The sequence below is a fragment of the Chenopodium quinoa genome, unplaced genomic scaffold, assembly GCF_001683475.1.
Source record: "Chenopodium quinoa cultivar QQ74 unplaced genomic scaffold, ASM168347v1, whole genome shotgun sequence".
Classification (NCBI taxonomy): domain Eukaryota; kingdom Viridiplantae; phylum Streptophyta; class Magnoliopsida; order Caryophyllales; family Amaranthaceae; genus Chenopodium; species Chenopodium quinoa.
In genome coordinates this window covers 11,349,206-11,368,058 of record NW_018745024.1, presented here as the reverse complement: position 1 = coordinate 11,368,058, position 18,853 = coordinate 11,349,206, and the positions used below count along the sequence as shown (strand labels likewise).

The 18,853-nt window shown below is 35.2% G+C and overlaps 3 protein-coding genes across 3 annotated transcripts; 1 reads left to right on the top strand and 2 right to left on the bottom strand.

The window, feature by feature from the left end:
• The first annotated feature begins 212 nt into the window (after window positions 1-212).
• On the top strand, window positions 213-2,390 carry LOC110708691 (translationally-controlled tumor protein homolog). Its single transcript, XM_021886885.1, has 5 exons — window positions 213-489; window positions 1,178-1,251; window positions 1,354-1,482; window positions 1,562-1,719; window positions 2,031-2,390. Exons 1-5 carry the CDS (start codon window positions 462-464, stop codon window positions 2,146-2,148), a joined length of 507 nt encoding a protein of 168 aa, XP_021742577.1. The 5' UTR covers window positions 213-461; the 3' UTR covers window positions 2,149-2,390.
• Window positions 2,391-3,930: 1,540 nt separating this feature from the next.
• LOC110708690 (26S proteasome regulatory subunit 6A homolog) lies at window positions 3,931-9,760 on the bottom strand. Its single transcript, XM_021886884.1, has 10 exons — window positions 9,439-9,760; window positions 9,190-9,306; window positions 7,586-7,693; window positions 6,954-7,145; window positions 6,682-6,873; window positions 5,013-5,131; window positions 4,759-4,846; window positions 4,517-4,636; window positions 4,292-4,432; window positions 3,931-4,195 (listed from the first exon to the last, which is right to left on the bottom strand). The coding sequence occupies exons 1-10, from the start codon at window positions 9,565-9,567 to the stop codon at window positions 4,118-4,120; spliced, it is 1,284 nt and encodes a 427-aa protein (XP_021742576.1). The 5' UTR covers window positions 9,568-9,760; the 3' UTR covers window positions 3,931-4,117.
• Window positions 9,761-10,338: 578 nt separating this feature from the next.
• Window positions 10,339-15,383, bottom strand: LOC110708689 (heparan-alpha-glucosaminide N-acetyltransferase-like). The gene is made up of 13 exons (XM_021886883.1): window positions 15,026-15,383; window positions 13,811-13,948; window positions 13,619-13,700; window positions 13,414-13,490; window positions 13,205-13,320; window positions 12,969-13,086; window positions 11,926-12,042; window positions 11,695-11,786; window positions 11,420-11,486; window positions 11,250-11,331; window positions 11,043-11,134; window positions 10,820-10,963; window positions 10,339-10,630 (listed from the first exon to the last, which is right to left on the bottom strand). The coding sequence occupies exons 1-13, from the start codon at window positions 15,200-15,202 to the stop codon at window positions 10,484-10,486; spliced, it is 1,449 nt and encodes a 482-aa protein (XP_021742575.1). The 5' UTR covers window positions 15,203-15,383; the 3' UTR covers window positions 10,339-10,483.
• Between the last annotated feature and the right edge of the window lie 3,470 nt (window positions 15,384-18,853).

The following is an 18,853-nucleotide window of genomic DNA, read 5'->3' as shown; positions in this document are numbered from 1 at the left end:
AAACCAATTAATATATGATGAAAAAAGCCTTTGTAGAGATAAAATAAAACAAACTAGTTACGAATATGACATATTTCTGCCTTATGATATGAGACCTTCCCATACTAAATTCTCCCAAAACACAAAATCTAGAATTGTCACAATTGTACTGTGTGTAAGTGTTCAAGTCCAAGTCCAAGTCCAATCATACAAAGAGTTGCACACTTGCACAAACGGAGTACTAGTAGAAGAGAGGTGTTCAAAATACCAAAAAAAAAAAATAAAAAAAAAAATAAAAATTTGTGAGAAATATTCCTGAGAACAAAGATAATATACTAAAACCCTAGATATATAAATATAGAAAGGGAGTGCACCACTGAAACTCCTCTCTTGTTCACAGCCTTTTTCTTCTCCTCTTTTGGTTGCGTAACGAATCTCAATTCACTGTTTCAAGGTAGGAGAGAGAGAAAAAGTCTGCAACCATGCTCGTTTACCAGGACCTCATTAGCGGTACTTATTCTCTCTCTTCCTTTTTTTTTTTCCAATTTTTTTTGGGTAATTTTGTATGTATTTTTCTGGGTATTTGGATTTTCTGTTTGATTTAGTGTTCTTTACTATTGATTTTGTGTTTGACTGGAAAGTTAGGGTTTTAATTTTGTGGGGTTTATTTGGTTGATTGGATTGATTGCGATTTACTGTAGCTGCATGTTTTTCATATGCGACAAAGCTTATGGTTTGATTAGTTGTTGGAATTTATTGTTGATGATTAGATCTAGGTGATTTGATTTATTTACTGGGGGTTTTAGATTTAGGGTTTATAGATTTATTTGGATTTCAAAGTTTATGGAATTGTGATGAAGATTTGTCTAATTTTTGATCTATTCAGATAAGTAGATCTGGGTTTTGTATGATTTATGTTACAAGATTTCACCTTTTGTGTAATTGAACTGTAGTGAGATTTGATTTATATCTAACTTGCAAAAAATTTGATGGGTATTTTTGGTCGTTTGATCATAATTGAATTTTGTGATTTTTTAATAAATCACTGAAAGCTTTAGGAATAGATATGTAGGAACTCAATTTTAGTATAAAGGCAAATGTTTTAATTTTGAAGTGCTGCTTTTAGATTGTGAGATTTGTTAATCTGTATTTGTTTGATTGTTATCTAATGGATTCATCCTAACCTTGGAATTATTAGGTGATGAGCTTTTGTCCGACTCATACCCCTACAAGGAGCTCTTCAATGGATGCCTTTGGGAGGTAGATGGAAAGGTATGAATCTGTACAAAACTGTTCATTTCTGTGAGTTTATGAATTATATTTATCGGGTTTGCAACTGAATTGATGTGATATTATGTGTTTATGTACTTGCAGTGGGTTGTTAAAGGTGGTGTTGATGTCGACATTGGTGCCAACCCTTCTGCCGAAGGTGCTGGGGAGGATGAAGGTGTTGATGACCAGGCTGTCAAAGTTGTTGACATTGTCGACATCTTTAGGCTACAGGTAATGGTCGTCTAGTTTTGTGGTTATGTGGGAAGTTGCTAGATAAATATGCCATGTAGCTGATATTCTTGTTTTACAGGAGCAACCTGCCTACGACAAGAAGCAGTTTGTTGCATGGGTAAAGAGATACATCAAGAACCTCACTGCCAAATTAGAGCCTGAGCAGGCTGACGGGTTCAAGAAGAATGTTGAGGCAGCAACCAAGTTTCTCATGTCAAAGCTCAGCGACCTTCAATTGTATGTTTTTATACTTTGACAAACATTACTTGTGATGCTAAATTTGACAATTCATACTTTAAGAAAGGTTGCATGCATTAATCTTAGTGACCTTGCTATATTCAATAGGGTAATGAAACTAGATGTGGTAATTGTGTTAGGATCTAAGTAGTTCAGTCTTTGTTGGAGTTGGGTTGAGAGGATGTTTGATACTGTAATATTATGCTGTTGCATTATTAGTTAATTGCTATGGAAGTGTCATCGGTAGGGTTTAGTATCCTGAATAAGTGGTTATTTACAACAGAATATGCCTAATTATTCGTGCTGTGCAGTTTTGTCGGTGAGAGCATGCATGATGATGGTGCAACAGTCTTTGCTTACTACAAGGAAGGTGCTTCCGACCCAACTTTCTTGTACTTTGCTCATGGCCTGAAGGAAATCAAGTGCTGAGTGAACGAGCTGTGCTAAACATCTCTCAAGAGGTGTTTGACGTAATTTAAGCTTTCTAGGTTAAGCTGTTCTAAGTTTTATTTTTGCTGTATTTTTGTTAATTCTTGTTGTCGACTTATTGTATGTTTTGACAATGTGGGATGGTGGCACCAGTTGGTTAGCCTTCCCTCGTGTTACTGTTTTGCTTGATTGAGACTGGATATATTAATATATATACAAGCGATTTGAGAATAAGCAATCTATTTATTGTTGATTGTACAATTCGTTATCTATGCTGCATCTTTGGTCCCTACTCTGTTTCTGATGTAGGCTGGGGTATGTGCATCTGCACTACTTCGTACTTGTCCAAGTATAGCAGTAGAGATTCTCAGGGTATTAGAATTGTGCAAATCAATGGGTGCCGTCTTCTGCGACCTGCTTAATCTAGTTACATATTGGATTGAGAGCTCATCTATTCATCTTGGGTGTTGCTGAGATATATGTCCTATTTTGCAGCTGAACTGATACGAGGGAAAGGAATTAGAAATTGAATGTGCATCTTATGTTGAAATTTGATAGTATGGGTGTTTAGTTGTTTACCTGAATGACGTGCACATGTGTCATATACATGCTCGATATAAGAATTCATAACATTTTTAAGTAGAACAATAGTTATGGGGAATAGACGAATAGTTATGGTCGAAATTGAAGTGAGATAACTCGTGGATTTAAAGCCTTACCCATAAACTGGTTTGGGATTTTGTCTTAGGAATAATTTGGGACAACCGATCCTAGGTTCTTAGTAACTTCAATTAATTTGGGTTGACATTATGTGATGACTGATGAGACATGAAACTTGCGTAGGTGGAAAATTTAGTATGATTTGGATCGAAGAAAAGATAATCTTAAAATATGCGGCAGATGGACATTTATTATTAGCTTATAAACATTTTGACAAAAGTGCAAATTCAACTTCATCACTTGTGTTTAATAAAGAAATTGCAAATTGCATGCTCTATCTCTCATGCTGACATTTTTTTATCAGCCAATTGGATAGTAAAAAGATTGTTTTATGCTACTAACATTTCATGAAATCCTTAATGAGTGCAAACTGTGCTAAATTGAAGCATGAGGATTCAAGTTTATGTAGATAAACTCAGCATTCTTGATGAATTCTAGTTTCAGCATTTATGTAGAACTCAGTCTTCAGATGGCAGTAAGATGTGGTGTAACTAAGCTAGTCATCCAAATGGACAACAAGACTTGTATTGAAGCGCTACAAAGTGATCAAGTGCAAAGAGGCGAGTATGTGCACATTATCAGGGAGTGTCGTAGGATCATTAGTTCTTTCAGTCAAAACTGAGAGAGTTAAGTATTTTCATACCACCCCGATCAAAATACATTACTCTCCGTAGGTTTATTGCTTAATTTTTATTGTACTCGTTTCAGGCCTTGCCCTCTTTTGAATCTTAAAAAAAAATAAAATAAAAAAGAAAACCGAAATTTGCAGGTTATACACAGAATCTCACAAGTCGTAACTGACTTCCTATATTTAAAAAGGAGCGAGGAGTTCGATACTTGTGGTATATGGAGATGGTAAGTTGGTGACGCTAATAAGTTGCGAGTAGATTATTGCCAGCCACCAAGCAGCAATGATTTAATGATCACAGAGTTACTATTTTCAGAGGGGAAATACATGGAAATGGTTTGTTTTAATTTTTAAAAATTTCCATCTATAATAAAGGGAAAAACCGAGAACACACACCGATATGTCATAGTCTCAAGTTCTGGCGTTTCAAAAAAAGATCAAAATACTGAGAAGATGTTGAATTTAAGTAATGCAATAAATCGTAGTTGAATCATCAATGAGCCAAATTTATCATCTATTGAAACTTTGGAAAACACCACGAACCTTTGAGCCACCAAGCTCACCAATGAAAGCCTATTTGCAAAATAGCTAAAATCTGATATTACAGAAAAAAAGAGAGCTCTAAGCATAGTAATTCAAGCTTGCTTTCTTCTTAGCTTGAACTTGAATGATGCCTTCGTTGAAGTCTTCATGGTTCACCTGATAAAAAAAAACAAGGTTAATTAAGCAAGCTTGATGGAGAGAAGGAGAGGGAGACAATTAAGTCAGCAAATTAGCACAGGAGAGAGAAGGCACCTCAGTGGCATCTCGGCGAAGAGCCAACATGCCTGCCTCTACACAGACAGCCTTCAATTGTGCTCCATTGAAATCATCTGTCGACCGAGCTAATTCTTCAAAGTTCACATCTGGGTGAACATTCATCTTCCTTGAATGGATCTGCAACAGAGATCCAATGAAATCGATAAATTGAACAAAAGAGACAAATTTGCCAAAACACTTAAAAATTTCTGGAATACAAACCTGCAGAATTCGAGCTCTAGCCTCTTCAGTAGGGTGAGGAAATTCAATTTTACGGTCCAATCGACCAGAACGCATGAGGGCAGGGTCCAAAATATCAGCCCTATTGGTAGCAGCAATGACCTGGAATATATAAATTGAGATTAAAATAATTACGCAATCTAGAGAGGTGTCAGATTTAAGAAATTGATGATAAAAGAGCATTTGAACTTTTTTTATTTTTGGGATAGAGTAAAAAAGTTAACCTTGATCCTTTCATCACTGCTAAAACCATCAAGCTGATTTAGCAACTCTAACATAGTTCGTTGCACTTCTCTATCACCACTCACTTCACTGCAGTGCAAGAAACACATAGATAGCAGAAAATTACAATAATGAACCATCACTGATAGAAGTATTGGTAGATAACTTGAGCTTGCTTTCGATTTCTTGTCAATTTATAGAGCAAAAACAGAACATATGATTATAGGTCTTATACAATGGTGACAGGATTGCTCACCTGTCAAACCGCTTGGTACCGATGGCATCAATTTCATCAATAAATATGATGCAAGGAGCCTTCTCTTTCGCAAGTTGAAAAGCATCACGTACAAGCTTTGCTCCATCTCCAATGAACATCTAAATCAATTGAAAATAAGAAACTTAGACAACACCTAAATTTGCCACTGCAAAGTTATTTAGGATCTGCCTATAAAATTAAAAATGCATCACATGAAAAGCTACTTCCACTGTCACTTTTTAACCTTTACATTTGGAATTTATTTTGTGAGAAAAATGGTCAAAGGGTAAAGATTAAAAAGTGACTGAAGGAGCAACAAATTTTTTTTTATGTTAAAGATATCATAGTCATGGATAATCAGATCAGTTAGCAAGCAAGAGATTCTTAAAAGTGTCCTCAACCTATGATGGCTATGAATACACAACAGATTTGAAGCCACATCTAACCAGCAAAATTACCATCTCCATGAACTCAACCTCACTATGAATAGAAGATCTTAAACATGTTCCACAAAAATGTCTTAGCCACTAACGTTACTATGAATTGCAGAACATCCATTTTACGAGTAGTCTTCAACTTCAACACTGTTCCTGTATGCATATATCTCCTCTCTTCACTACCTCTCAAGTCCCAACCCAAGCACTCCATGAGCACATACAACATGCTAAAACCCAGATTATCATCCACTATCATCACCATTAATTACCAACCTCAAACAACACCACCAATAAAATTTTCAGGTTGTGATTTATACTGAAAAGTGGAGATAAAAATATGCAGATATAGGGCAATTAGAAATTAGAAAGAATAGAATTTGAAATAAAAGGCCTAGATTAATGGTTTATGATCAATTGATCTAAAATATGAAGGTGTCATCAGAGTTGTCCAAATTCAGAAAAAAAAGCAGCAAGTACGATGATGAGGTTTCTATGATCTGGAGAAGAGGAAAGACAACATTGATAAAGAGTTAAGGAGTGCTGGTGGGAGATAGGATTGCAGTCATAGCACTGCTAGTCGTCAATCTTCAGGAATCAGTAGGCATTTTAGCGGAGACAATGGAGAAGGTGGAGTGGGGTAGGCTGGTGGGATGGATGGGCCAGGATCAAGGAGGGAGGAGACGTTACTTTGGTATAATGTGAAGGGAGAATAAGTTTAATATGAGACATAGTCATTCTTTAAAATAATAAAGGCATTATAATACCTGTTAAAGTTTTATTTAATGAGCAAAATGGCTACCCAAGAAACAGTTTGGAGAAGCTTTAAATTCTGTTTCTCAGATTTGGGCTAGTTGAGAACCTATTTCTATAAGGTATAATTTCACACACCAGAGATTGTAATCTATAGGAACTTCCTAATTCATAAATTCCTGCAAATAGTAATCTATAGGAAACTCTCCTGATTAGAGTTTCATATAATGAATTCAACATAATCTTTAAGTAAGCATTGTCAACCCTTCTTGTCCTATAAAGCTGACATATTAACATACTATACAGTCCCGTGATCTGAAAACAGGCAGGTGAGGTAAAAAAGGAGCTTCGGTCATCTCTCTAGTAGTGTGTAAATTAATCAAATCAGAAGCAGAAGCAAACTCTTACACAGACCATTCAGAAATAATTTAAACTCTAAACAAGCCTGAATCAGCAGCATCTAATAGCAGAAATAAACAAACCTGGACAAGCTGAGGGCCTGCTAACTTCAGAAAAGTGGCATTTGTTTGTGCTGCACATGCTCTTGCCATGAGAGTTTTCCCAGTTCCAGGAGGACCATAAAGTAGCACTCCTTTAGGTGGGCGGATTCCTATTGTCTGGAATCGCTCTTTGTGTGTCATTGGCAAAACTATAGCCTCAACAAGCTCTTGGATCTGTAGAAGCGAGAACAATTATTTACACGTCCAAAAAAAGGGCTAAGTTTAATGGTAGAGAAAACTAGGGGGAAAATTACCTGTTTCTCTAAGCCTCCAATGTCACTGTAATCTTCAGTAGGTTTCTCATCAACCTCCATTGCCTTTACTCGAGAATCATACTCTGAAGGCAGTGTGTCCAGGATCAGATAACTATCTTTGTTGACTCCAACTAAATCACCAGGCTTTAGCTTGTCAGGATCAACCAGACCAACAACAGGCAGAAATATTGTCTGCAGAGAATCAATATAAACGCAAAATTAGTCAAAAACCCTAAAAATGACACAGCAAATAATTGTTTCTGTTACAAAGTGACATCACAAAGACAAACAAGGGCAGTTTCTATACCAAAAGTTCAAATCGACAATGTTTCTAGGGTTTTTTTTTTTGGTTTTTTCTTTTTTTTTTAATTAAAAATCAAAGTAAAGTCCGAAAACCCTAATAAGCAAAGCAGTAAAATTGTTAGATCACTTAAATGTAAAGATGTCACAGAAGTACAAAAAACAAATAATGCCTCCCCTCCCCCACACCACCAACACCCCCCCCCCCAAAAAAAAAAAAAAAAAAAAATTATAGCCACAAGGTCCAATAAAGAACAAAAATAGCATACACATTAATAATTTCAACACCACAAATCCTAAATGGCACAGTAAAAGCACTAAGATAAGCACACCTGTCTGGTTGATGTTTTAAGCACAACACACTTTCCTTTTCTTTGTGAGTCAAGATCAATATTAGCACCATCTTCCTCAGCTTCATCTTCTGGATTCATTTCCAAGATCTGTGAGAGATAGAAAAGCAAGAAATTAGGATGGCCAGGCTGCGATAGCACTATATATATATATATATATATATATATATATATATATATATATATATATATATATATATATATATATATATATATGGTCTGCTAATAATCAACCAAATAATGTTAAACCTCTATCAATATTTGATTGATTCATATTTCATGTCCACTAAATGGGATACATCTCAAAATGGGGCTAGTCTACCATAAGGAGTACTTGAGCAACAAAATATGTATACATAGATGAAGTCCACCAAAGCACATGTAAATACGAATAATCGGGATTATGCAAGATAAGAACTCAAAATGATTAATATCCTTGTTTATTTAAAGAAGATAAATTTATTTAAGGACTCGTCAATTTAAATAAAGAACCATTTTATAATACTATCCCCGTTTCTTTTTTGTTATCTCATCTAAAATCTTTGTAAATTCTATTATAAATGGAAACTAATACTCTCTTAAAAATATAAGGTAAAACAAAGCTACATGGGATCTTGTTTAATTCGTCTCAAATGTCTTGATGTGTAATTTTTAAATATTATAATTTTCAAAATGCATATGAAGATATTTACTTTTGATGATTGAATATGTGCATTGGAAATTGTGCAAATAGTGAAATGAGACAATAAAAAAGAATCAAAGGTATACTATTGTCGGAAATTGGTATTTTGTTACCAAATTAGGCCAAAATATGTAAACCTTTTGGAAGTCACGGTCAAAGAACAGTAGAAAACTACACTTATGGCAGATATAAGACTACACCATATGCCAGAAATCCAGCAACCCAATTGATCCTCTATAAGCCTTCCAAACATCCAATTATACGGGGACTTTCAGAGAAGAACACTAAGCAGAAGCTTGATTATCCCTTTTTAGCATTAAATTAAGCAACAAACTGATACCAGATCACTAATTACAATCTCAACCAATGTGGATTAAACTATTTCATGATGACCATTACATTTGGTGTAAAAATCCGCAACTTAACCTAAACATAAAGTTAATTTTCCTTCTTATTCGTTTTCATTTTACTTTACTTGTCATTCAAAATGAGAGGGACACCACAACCCATGCTACACTATGAAGAAGCTCAAATCTTAATCTAGTAGGCAATTGACTCCCAGATGATAAGCAACAAAAACAACTCATCTTCCCCTCGAATCCCTCGAATACTCTAAGTAAAGGCAATTGACTCCCAGATGACGAGCAACAAAAATAACTTATTTTGCTCTCGAATACTCCAAGTAACTTAATCGTGACCCCAAGAAAAATTGAATCAGGAGCATACACAATTGAGTTTCTAAAGATCAGTAGTAAAAACCCTAATTGCACATAAGAACAATTTAACAATCAAATCAAATCAACATTCATAAAATTGAAGCTTCTTGAAACTATTTAATAAAATTCACTGAAATTCAATAAACAAAATTAGAATCCAACAAGAAAAATAGAATCACAATCAGTACCTCAACAATATTGCCGACGAGGTAAGGAAGTTGCTTATTAAGCTTGATTTTCTCTTGATTCTCCTTTATCTTCTCCTTGAATGAATCCAATTCTAAAGTCGTCCTCTGCACATCCTCCTATACAACCAAAAACCACAATAAAAAACTCACAAAAAAATCCAATCAAACTAATTCACAAAACTTCAAACCCTAAATCGAAATTCCGCCATTATCAAGCTAAAAAGAATCAAAAAAAGCAAAAAAGGAAACCTTAAGGATGCGAATCTCGTTATCGAGAATGCGAGAAGCCCTAACGATGTCTTCAGTGGTCAAATTGGCGAGTTGGTCTTCTTGGAAGTTAGGATCTTCCGACATCGCCGCCGCTGACGCCGACGCCATTGAAGGTACTGGAAGTTTCCGACGAGCTGATGCGGCGAAGAGAGAGAAAGACCGGCGAGTGGAGAGAAGGGGCTGAGACTGTGTGTTGCGCAAGAAATGAACCAAAGATTTTATGAAGCGAGAAAGTGTGTTGAGTCGAGTTGTTCGATTTTTTTTATAGGGTCTCCTGGTTGTGAAATCTTTTTAGTCAAGCTATCTGAAAATGGCTCAATATCTCACATTTGCATAGATATAGAACTAAATGTCGGGTCGTTTAGGTCGGGTTGGGTCTCCTTGAGGTTCTTTTCGGTTATTGGTTGAATAGGGAATAATGGTTAACCCTTAACATTGAAATATAGACCGAATGCTCAAGTGTTTGATCTAAGCACCTAACTTTGAATGGGCATGGGTTCGCATATGAATTCTATTATGGTTGTTCGAATGCTCAAGTTTAGAGCTACATTCTAAGTTAATGAAGTACTTTGATAGTTATTGAAAATTTCGTTATGCTCTGTATTAAACATTTTTAGGATTTAACATATGTAGTACGGAGTACAAAGTTTGATTAAACAAAGAACATATAATAGTGGTTTCGTTCTTGATTTTTTTTCATCACAATTCGATCAACATTAGTTATGGATGTGTTGCCACGTTTTTTCACCATCTACATTTGTACATTAAATGAAAAAAAAAAAACCTCCAAGATGCAAAGTTAAGAAGGATTTTTTTTTTTTTTTTTTTTTTTTTTTTTTTTTTAAAAAAGAAACCCTTGCATAGTTAGTTAGTTACATCTATCAAAGTACCATGGCAAGATTTTTTTTTTTAAAAAAGTGCATTACAACAACTGAAACTTTTACATGATTTTGCCAATCTTTACAACGGTATGGAAGTATGCAGCAACAGAAACCATGACTATACAATGGTGAAGTAAGTACAGCTAGAGCTTCCAGTAGATCTTGAGCTGGTGCAGAATGCCAGAAACAACAGCCCAAAACAGGATTTCTGCAAAGATCACATACAACAGGATTCCAACTCGTTTTGAATGCCAAACTCCGATGAAAACATGCTGTTGAATCCAGTATACCTGCAGCACAGTTATCCAACAATACTTTTAGATTGCGGCATGAATCTTATTTCGAGTCTCTTTGACTAATATCAAACTGAACTGAATTTAAAAGTGGAAAATTTGACTCAGATTTCACACAGGGAAGTAGGGAACTAACTCAATATGATTCGGTAAAGATACAGTGTGAGTCATGTGGTACAAACTTACCAGTGTATTATGTGGATCATCATAGTACCACCCGTTAATAAATCCTGCAAAAATCCCCTCAGCAGCCATAACAAAGACAAGCATAGCATTCATGCCAATCCACTTGAATGGAAGAAACAAAAACTTAACATCTAAAGTGTCAACCTGCCATGAAATTTCCATCACAAGTTGGAAGGGATATGGAAGCGAAAATCATGTAGAAGCTTTTGTTAAAGTAATGTACCAGCACATAGAAGACTGAGAACACAAAGGCTGCTGCACCAGATGTCACACAAACGTAGCTGAAAGTATATAGCTGCTTGTTCAAAGGGATCGCTGTTTTTAGAGGTCAAGAGATTGATGAAAACTTTCAGGAATAAATAGTCAACAGATCAACTGAAGTCCCCCCTCCTCCAACCATAAAAAGATTTTAAGAAATTTTTGGATTTACCATTGGTGAAATGAAGCAAAAATCCTAAGATAAGGAGGGCAAGACCCATTGAAACCCAATGCTTCAATCTGCCGGTGTGATCCTGTAAACATTGAAGGAAAAATTCAGTGGAGCGGAAAAAACATTACTTGAAACTGATTGTGTTAGTATTTCAATATAAAAGGGCCAACCTTAATGTGAATAAGTACATGGCCAAAATGTACTCCAATGATTGTTGAAAGTATGGCAGATATTGAGCTGCATTTCCACGAGGAAAAATGATTTAAAGAGCAATCTTTCACGGCCAAAATCATTGCAACCTCTTGGACAGTATAGTTAGCAAGGTGGAAGCAGAAAATAAAAGGTAAAAAAAAAAAAAAAATGAAGTTATCATTCAATTAATCATCACTCATCAACCACAAACAGGAACATAAACTCATTAACATGAAATTAATGAAGTACCAACCTTAAAATCCCTTCGGGATCAAATGGTGCATGACACCAGGAGGGAGCATTTTCTAGAAGAGGCCCCTCGTAAGGAGATTTTGCAGTGCAAGCCTGCAGTACTTCCAACAAGCACAACAAATCATAGCTTTTATTAAGGATTTTATAGGACTAATTAGGATTTTCCTTTCAGCTAATCTGTTCTTTGTTTAGTTTCGTTACACTATAATACATGCTTAAGTTCATCTCTCACCTTAGATCTTTTCCATGCTGGATGTTTATACACATGATTAATCCCTAGCAATATTCTATCAACATATCCAACTGCATTACATGGAGGGTCTAATTTTCCTCTGACACCACACGTCACCTGAGACAGTTCCATAAACACAGGGAAAAAAGGCAAAATGTTATGGCTTGATTCTCATCAACCTTCCAAGTCTAATAAGTTTCTGGAATTGGAAAAAAGGTAGGAATACCAGAACATAATTTTCGTTAAATATTAGACTTAAAAAATTCAATAGAACCAAGAGAAAGATGTCACTTCATGCATCGATATCCCACAGACTTAACAATCAAAGGCAAAAATAATCAGTGATTTCTGTAAACGAATCCCATAATAAGGCCCCGTTTGGTTTAATGTAAAACATTTTCAATGGAAAATTAATTTTCCTGGAAAACATATTTTCAAGGAAAAACACAATTGCAATTAGTTTTCCTTTGTTTGGTTGCATATAAGAAAAGTCCAAGAAAAATAAAAAAAAAAATAAGTGGAAATGTAAGGATGAATGAGAGGGAAGTAAAAAAAGAGGTAAAAGAGGAGAGAGGAAAATGTGGCTTCCCTTGTTTTGGGAAGGAAAATGTTTTCCATCATTAAAAATGAAATTTCCCCCCCTTGGAAAAATTGTTTTCCACCCCTTAACAAACCAAACAAAGGAAAATGGGAAAAAACGGAAAATTCATTTTCCATGAAAACCTTTTACATCAAACCAAACAGGGCCTAAGTTAAACCACTCAATATTGATTACACATTAAGTAAGGTCTGCAGAGGTCAATTTGCACATATTTTTACCCTTAACAAGTCAAGATTAGTAGAAAGGCTGTTTTCTGAAGTCCCAGTGAAACCATTTTCAAGTGAAAAAGTACTTACGAGAGTACGAGACTATTGAAGCCTTGAAGGTAGTACTTAGGGTAGCAGTTTAAAATTTGGCAGTCCTACTATAGTAAGACAAGAGTTTCTTCTACATAAATACAGCTCAGATATTGTGAGCAAAGTGCAAGCAAGGGATGACTAACAGTGAAATGTCTCCCATAATCGGGGCTCTCTGCATTCTGAACAGTGAATTCCCAATCGGGGACGTATACTCCATAGAGCACAGAGAAGTAAATAATAAGAACACATGCTCCAACCACCCTACAAATTCAAGATCAATAAACAAAACTGTTAATGTCAGAACATCCCAAATTTACAAGCCAAGAGTAGATGAAATAACAGCGATCAGCAAGGCCTTTTAAACAAGAAATTTACACACCACTGCCAGCAGTATAACTTAAATATGGTGAATCGGCCAGATAATTGATAATTGTCTTGAAAGGATTTAGTTGCTATCTCCAGCAAGGCTACAACCAGATATGACAGAGCAATTCTCTGCAAATAGATCAGATTTGGTTCATCAAACCCAAAGTTTCACTTTCAGAACTTCAGTTTGATGGTTTCGATAGGGAGAGAGAGTTACATCACCTGGAGAATTCCACACCACCTTATTCTTTTCATGTCAACTCCATATGTCAGTTTGTCAGGAGCATGAGAATACCCTCCTTAAGATCAATGAAATTTCTAGTGTCAGCTTCTAACTTTTCTTCTTGTTATTTTTTTACACTTTAGCTTATAAAGATTAAGAACATATATATAACGACTATAATCATGTTTAGTTCGTTAAACTAACCTTGTAAAAGGATGCCCCATAAAAGAAGTTTAAGGGTTCTAAAGATTACTTTTCTGCTAGCCATAAGTCGGTCCGGTACCCTCTGATAAAGATAAGAAAACACAAAGCGCAACCATATATTATATGTATATTCTTCCAATTAATCGGAGCACAAGGAATTTGTATGTCACTAGCATTCCAAAAAAATCCAACCTTGAGGGCTAAAGGAATTGCCATGCCAACAATGAACAAGAAAAAAGGCATTACAAAATCAGCCAAGTTGCAGCCATTCCATGGTGCATGTGTAATCATAGGCCATTCTCCTCCAGCATCATCCACTAAAATCATCAGCTACAACAATGATAGTTTTAAGTCAATAAGAGCCAACAGCTGGTGTAATAAAACAACGACCACAACAACAACAACAACAAAGCCTTAGTCCCAAAATGATTTCTTGACACCGTTCCATATTTTTCACACAAATGTTTAAACACCTCTTCTCTACCCATTTAAATCTATTCCACCCACAAGGCCAAAAGATATCCAAGTAAGGAACAAAGAAAAATCTCGACAGTAGCATGGGCCTGTTGAACCAGTACACAAGCCTCACAGCTTAAATGCCCAGGACATGTTCTATGCAAGTAGCATGATGTTTATTTTATATATTAAGGAGATTGTATGAAGATAGAAAAAGAATTTCCAAATTTTCTCTTGATCCCCATGAGATAATAGAAGGCAGATATATTCCTCCCACAACACCTATTGAAGTTTTTTGAAGCAATTCTAAAACAAGTTCTTTTGCACTGGATAATCAATATACCTTTTGTATCAATATGAACATGACATCCAAGTCACAAAAACAGGTCAAATGGCTAACAAAATGAGACCTTCAATCTCATATACAATGTTCCTAGTTATTCTTTCTGATTAAATTGTTTGGTCAAGGATGAACAATGTAAAGATTTATAATCTACCATAAAAAGGAAAGTGATGTAGACGAAATTTAATCTCGGGTATTGGGGGTATTTAAGTCCTTAACCAACTAAGCTCATTGGAATTTAATAACATGGTCACATTCAGATTTCAATATTCAAATTCCCAACTCAAGAATTAAACCTCTGCAGAAAACAGTTTCTTAGCAGAAAGTTTTACAACTTCAATCACAAATCAAAAGCAACTAATTGACAATTTAAGGCTATACAAGTTAAAGTCTTACTCATTTAAGGTTAAAAACTAACTTTTGCTCCTAATTTTGACCAAAGTTAGCTACTTGATAAGTACGAAGTATTGATTAGTAACTAAGCTATATGATAAGAAATTCATAACTTTGAAGCTTAAAAAAAAAATAAAAATAAAAATAAAAAAATAAAACAGAATTATTATTGAAGCAAGCAAAGAAATGAAAAGGGTGAAAAAAAGAGAAATTACAGCAACAGTGAAGCCTCTAAAAATGTCAAGAGAATGAAGGCGGTTTTTCTGGTTGAAATTTTGAGAAGAAGGTAGCTCGTTCTGTTTTTCATGGAAAAAATCAAGTGATTTGGTTGGTTGTTCTTCATCAATTTCAATCTGATTTTGCTGTTCTGCTCTCTGCAATAACTCGCTCATCTTGGTAAGTGTCAACCACCTCTACTCTCTTTGCTACTTTGGTTATCTTTCTATTTTTTCTACTCCTCGAGTTCAACTTTAGAGCCTTTTTGGTAGGTGGTAAAATGGTTGTATGGATTTTTACTTTTTGATTTAGAGGTTATTGATAGTACAAAACACATAAAGGCGAGAGATATAAGAAGATCTCAACTCACAAGGAAACATTCGTTACATAGGTAACATTAGTCATATATAGTCATATGGAGTGCACACATGGAAATGAACCACCAATTGGAGAAGGAAACTCTTATAGAAAATGGGGAGGATCTTGTTCTATTATTTGAATTAGGCTTGGACCAAACATTATATTATTTGTTACACTATGATACATTCGGTCTAATGGTTTTCCATTTTCATATGTTTTTTTTGGTGTTTAGAGAGCCACAAGGGCGGGGGTGAGAATCGATCCCAGGATCTCCTGGAATCGGGAGGGAAGCTCTAACTACTTGAGCTATCCATCACTCTCTTCCATTTTCATATGTAAATATTAAGAAACCTAATTGGAGAATGAAACTCTTGTAGAAAATGGGGAGGATCTAGTTTTAGTTATAAACCGTAGTACTTCCCTCTCAAAAAAATAAAATAAGCCATAGTACTCTATATAAGAGTAGTTTTTAATGTTCCGAGTATAATATTTTTTACTTATTTCGGAATACATATCCAAAGTAATGCCTAAAGGTACATCTTTTTGACACTTGAACAAAAGCGTCACATTGATGGTCTTTACTACTTGTTGTCCTGCCTAAATTTAAAGGTTAAAAAAGATGCAAGTTTTTAATGTCAAAGCGTCACGTGTCACATTGATGGTCTTCACCTCTAATGAGGTAGAAGATATGTATACGGTATACCCTTTGGTTTAATTTAGTAGGCCTACTTATAGCAATGCAAGTTCGAAAACTGATAAAATTATTGCATCACGTGACAGTGCGGAGCCAGAAATTGTAATTTGGGGGACAAGTTTTTGAAATCTAATAATTCAATAAAAAAATCACAAAAAAAATCCCATAAATTGTTTTATATTTGAATTGCATGCATATGACAATTATTCTTATTTGGTAAAAGAGTTGTAACAAGTTTCATTGTATATTAAGGGCGTGTTCGGCGCTAGCTTTTGAGTAGCTTTTAGTGGTTTGACCAAGTTAAATCACTACGAAGTACTTGACAAAAAATGTGGGTGTTTGGCAAAGTAGTGGTTAAGATAGCTTTTAGTGGTGGAGGTAGCTTTTATAAAAAGTTAGCAAGATTAGCTTTTGAAATTGGAGGTAGCTTTTGAGGTAGCTGTTGAAAATTTAATTTATAGTTTTAAAAATAAAATGTTGATTTTTAAATATAACAGCTAGTCAACCGCTAATTTACCGAACACTCATATGTAAATTATTTATCTTCACAGCTAACAGCTTGTTGACAGCTAACAACTACATACACAGTTCACAGCTACCTCCACAGTTACAGCTACCTTCACAGCTATATTTTTCCGAACATGTCCTAAGAAAATTATCCAACAAGACCAATTTCTGAATTTAGAAAAAAAATTGAGATTTGCCATGTAGAATTTTTTTAAAAACTTTTTTAAAATTTTGGTTACCTGGTAGTTAAAGAAAATAGAAACTAAAGAACAAGTTCAGTACCATGATAAATAATACTACGTACTACGTACAAGGATGAAGACAATTAATTAATTATTTTTAGTTGACATTAATAAATAAGGTTACTTGTACAAATAAATACGAATAAAAATAACTCTTAAAAATCAATGTAGCCACACACAACGCGAACTGATAATTGTATCATTGTTCCACATAAAAAATATCATAATTCCCAAATACACAATTGTTTTTCGCAACAGAAAAGACAAAATAGGCAATTTTTCCCTTGCATGCTAAGGTTATTACGCATAAATTGTTCAAAAAAGGAAACTAATTAATTATCAAAGAAACGCATAAATTGAATACTAGGATACTAGCTAGCTAGCAAAACAAGTTTAAAGACAAAGAAGGAAGTCATTCACTTGAAAACTCCATTATCATTCTCACAACATTCCATTTTAAGGATACAGAGAAAAATTATCACATACATACATTATTATGGAAGAAATGACAAAGTTAAAAAAAGAAGAAGAGAGAATTCAACTACTTATCGAAGAAGATGAAATATCTCCGAGGTAAGTGATTATTTCCATTATAATTAAAAAGTAGTTCCTTTTTACATAATAAGAATGAATAAAAGTATAATTCATGGACTAATTGAAGATCAAACACCTTAAAATTTAGAACAGGTTTTTGAGATGGTGTTTTTCCATGAACACTTCCCAAACGCATTGAAGAAACAACTAAACAAATGATCTTAACCATTTGCATTGTTGCGACGGTTAGACGAGTTGTAAGGTCTTCCACCTTTATGTAAATCCTAATTCTATCTAGAATATTCTAGAATCATACAAGGAACATCCACACAATATTTTATAATACTGTTCAACTATTGCAACAGTTATATATTCATCCTCCAATGACGACTTAGGATGAAAGTGAGTATTGGGACACTTGGTGAGTTTCTAATTTTCTATTATGTCACGAAAATATGACCACATGTCAGGATGACTTGTAAAACTTTTCACGAAATTGAAATGTAGCCTATGTAGGGTGTGCCTCAACATTGTTGTGACTCTCTTATAAGGAATATAATCTCCAAGTATGGAGACAATATTATATAGGGAAATTCTATCTGGTAATCACTAACTTTTATTTTTTTTCAATGGTAAACTCTGAAATTTTTTATTATCAATAGTAATCACAAAGTAATATAATTAAACTAATGGTAACTTTGTTAAATAATTTGTTGATTCTCTAACCATAGTTTAGCAATTAAAGTACAAAAAGACATAACTACCCCCATTTAATTACCCTCAACCCCCCTTCTTCTTCCTTTCTCCCCGCTGCTACGTACTCCCTTTGACCCTTTCCAACCACTTGCGCTGCTGCCAAACACCCCCGTCGACCGCCGCTGCCTCACCTCCCTTCCTCGTCGCTGCCTCACCACCCTTCCCTGTACCCCTTGCCCCATCTCCCTCGAAAACAACTTAAATCCATACTCAAAATTAACGAAAATCGACCCCAAAAATCAACAAATTCGACCCCAAAAATCCCCCAAAAATGAATCAGACCCTCGTCTCTTCTCTTAATTTTCCTTACTGCTCTTCATCATCAAAACCCATCATCACAAACAAACGAGCATCATCAAAACCCAGCATCGATCACAAACGAGCATCATCATCAACATTACACAGTCGTTCGATTAAGACATTTTATTTTGCTTTGAAATTGAAGCTTGCGGCTGCAAACTGAGTGCGACAGAGGCTGTTGTGGGACGAATTGGAGGCGCTGGTGATTAATTCGGCGGATGAAGGTGGTTGTAATCATGGTGACGAGGTGATTGCGGCGGATAGATGCTGTTTTGATGCTAACCATGGTAGGAGCATCGTAGATGGAGCGAGGGAGATGCGAGGGAGCAGAGGTGCTGCTGAATGGTGGTTGTAATCGTTGTGGCGAGGTGGTTTAGTGGAGTGGATTTGGAGGTGATTTGGTGGAGTGGATTTGAAGGTGGTTGGTTGCGGAG